This window comes from Pecten maximus, chromosome 12, assembly GCF_902652985.1.
Source record: "Pecten maximus chromosome 12, xPecMax1.1, whole genome shotgun sequence".
Taxonomy (NCBI): domain Eukaryota; kingdom Metazoa; phylum Mollusca; class Bivalvia; order Pectinida; family Pectinidae; genus Pecten; species Pecten maximus.
In genome coordinates, this window is record NC_047026.1 from 1,258,512 (window position 1) to 1,262,048 (window position 3,537).

The following is a 3,537-nucleotide window of genomic DNA, read 5'->3' on the forward strand; positions in this document are numbered from 1 at the left end:
TCAATTTTAAGATAGATTTCATCAAATAAATCTATAAATATTATTATCAGATGAGTATAGATATAGAAATATGTTAATTTAAGGTTTTTTCTATAAATATATATTTTATTAATGCATTCCTATACAGGGAAACCCAGTATTGATAAATGTTGACGGAGATTTGATTTTTTCCATCATTTCTATTTATTTATTTATCTATTTATTTATTAATTAAGTTTTTAGTTTTTGTTTTTGTTTTGTTTTTTGTTTTTGTCAAATGTCACTCTTTTATTTAATCATTTATCAAACGAGACCTGAAATATATAAAGTAAGAAATATTAGAGAGAGATATATATATGTATATGTTATCTACATCTATCCATGTCAAAATGTGGTGACACAACGCCACTGTTACACACATATCTATCCTCTTATCATTCTAGGCCAAGGTCATCATAATATCTAACAACATGGCGTACCCGGAACAATAGAAATAACTTGTCGAAGTCCACTGTCGTCCGTGAACATCAAACAGTCAACAAAATGGCAAGTTATAAATCCATATCGTTTGCCCAGGAACCTGTTGGCTACACGTGTGTTCTGTGTGACAGTGAAGACAATGTAAACTGGTATTGTAATGACTGTCAGGAAGCTTTGTGTAACCGATGTAGAGAATGCCATACACGCGGGAAGAAAACAAAAAACGACGACGTCGTACCGATAGAGAAGGCTGACCGTCAGGACGACAAGCCTGTCCCAGAGGTGTGTAAACTACACTCGGGTAAACTGTGTGATGTTTATTGTTGTGAATGTGACATGTTGTTGTGTTTGCAGTGTTTTTCCCAAACACATAAACACCACAACTGGAAACCTCTCGAAGATGAATTTCCTGTGAAGAAACAACAATTGCAACAGCATATGACAACAATATCTGAACGAATACAACATTTCAGGAACGAAGCAGCAGATCATGTCGGCAAAAGGTTCGTCGAAAACATAGACGATATACGTAAAGATGTGAACTCACAGCGATCAAAGTTAAAGGCGGAAGTGGATTCTATCGCGGATGAAGTTCTGACAGAGTTATCAGCCTTGGAAAAACAAGAATCCGGTAAGTGTAAGAATCACTGTAAACAATCCGAGAAGAAAGTAGCAGAACTTACGAGTCTTCTTCAAAAGGCAGAAATGGCTTGTACGCCAAGTGTATCCATGTTTGAAACAGAGAAGTTAGTGAGGACAGCTCTGCCTCAATATGACGCTAATATAAACACTGTCTTACCGAAACTGTCAAGGTTTCTAACCGGAAGTATTGACCGCGCCATTTTAACGAACATGTTAGGTGAGCTCCATCACGATATTGCGTATGAGAAGATAGACATCGACAGTCAACACGTCCGAGGCCTCTCCAAATTTACTGTCCCTCCACACAGTCCTATATGTGATGTATGCCCAGTCGACCACAGTCAAGCGTGGTTATCAATACACCGATACAAGGGCCTGGTACTGGTCAATAGGGAGGGTGTTGTGACACAGACGGTAAAACTTGATTTCTGTCAGGGCACCATCGCAATGGTCGGAACAACAGACATACTTCTGACCAGAGATCCACCCTCTGTATTCGTGTATAAATTATCACTACACAGTAAAGAGGTGACAACATTTGCCGACATCAGTCCGTATAGGGCGTGTGACGTCAGCATCAACAGGACAGGTGAGGTGTTTGTTAGTACCATGACAACAGCTATATTGGTACTAAATCAGTCGGGGACGATTGTAAGAAAGGTGATATGCGATATGGTCAAGGCAGTATTCATTACCTGTTTGCCATCGGGACGTCTGGGTGTCGTTGTTAGAGATGAAACAAAGAAGAAGGAGTTGATCATAATAGACGAGTCGGGTAAAGTAATACATAAATGGTCAGGTGATTTGGACAATGGTCAAAAAGGTCTTGGTACATATAGCTTTAAGATTTCATGTGACATGTACGATAGAGTATTTGTACAAGATCCCGACAATAATCAAGTATATGTCATACCAAGCGATGGCTCAATGGCCAGGTGTCTTCTGGACAAGACGCATGGAGTGGTCAGCCCTACAGCTGCAAGAGTGGACGCTCGTGGGGACGTGTGGATAGGTTGTGAGAACGGTACTGTACACGTCCTACAATTGTAACACGAGGAACTACTAAAACTGACACAGGAAGTGTTATAGTAGTATCAAGTTCACCATCGGACAAAAAAAAAAAACACGGCTTAAATAGGATAAGACCATCCAGAACCCGGAAAGATGGACTAACCATGTATGTTTCCGGAGAGTGTGGCATTTTGTGAGATTTTAACGTAACCATAAGAAACCGTTTCGTCTAAAAATTTCAATCCAATACTCAAATGTGATTGAGAAGCCAATACAGTGTGATTGATGATCGTGACGTCATAATATTTGCGACGTCATAATCATAACGTTAGATATAGCTGACTTCGACCGGAAAGGATTTATTAATTATAAAGCTTATCGGGCTTGATGATTCTAAAGGTTTAGATTTAGATACCAATAATTGATGAAAACGTATGAATGATGTTCTGTAAGTATTGAACTGCATTCTTCGCCTGTGCATTTTTTAAACAGTGCTTTGGAATATTTATTTTCTATATCATGTAACTTTTTTTTTTGTAACTTTTTTTTTCTTTTCTCTTTTTTCTCCTCAGCACATATGATGCAGGAATGAAATCCAGGGTTGAGAAGCTCTGGAATCTTTCCTAAACATTTACAATATCAATGAATCATTTTAACGTTTATACTTTCCTTCCATGCATTAGCTTTTAAACTTCACTATTTATTACAAATTTTCGAATTCAGTACTAATTCTAATAGCTCCTACCATATACCCAGCTTCAGTCTATTTCACATAAACTCACACATAGATAAAAACTTACATCAATGTTAAACTTCAAAAACAACATATTGTTATTACATGCTCTACTTCGTCAATATCCGTCAATGTTTTCCCATGAATCCTAGACATAGGAAAACTTATTTGAAGATTGAAGTATTCAAATACTCATTTTAAGGGCTTTATGATAGTATTTTCTATGCTTTGTTTACCTTCCACTTTATTTTGAAATCTTTATCTTATTTCTTAATTTTTGACGAAATAAAAAATGATAAGATTAAAAAACTATGAATTAAAATTCATGGTTAGTTGCTTTACCGTATATCGACTTCACAGTGAACTACAAAGTTTGGTTTATTTTGTTTAACGTCCTATTAACATCTTGGGTCATTTAAGGGCGTGCCTTATGACACCATATAAAGGTGTTGTCAAATGAGTACGTGTATTTGATTAAAACCTCCACTATTTATGGCTAAGATGCAGAACTATGGAGCTCGTCTTACGAGGCATACATAGAAATATAAATAACTACGGTTGAACTATCGGTCCTCAATCCGCTGTCGAGTTCCAACGATGGATATAAATATGATATAAAATGATATAAATATGATATAAATATAAAGGTAAAATTATTTTGCATGAACGACATACAAATAAATAGCATATCA

General features: G+C 36.5%; 1 protein-coding gene across 1 annotated transcript; it reads left to right on the plus strand.

The window, feature by feature from the left end:
• Positions 1-430: 430 nt before the first annotated feature.
• Positions 431-3,167, plus strand: LOC117339231. Its single transcript, XM_033900706.1, has one exon. The coding sequence runs from the start codon at positions 523-525 to the stop codon at positions 2,149-2,151; it is 1,629 nt and encodes a 542-aa protein (XP_033756597.1). The 5' UTR covers positions 431-522; the 3' UTR covers positions 2,152-3,167.
• The last annotated feature ends 370 nt before the right edge of the window (positions 3,168-3,537 follow it).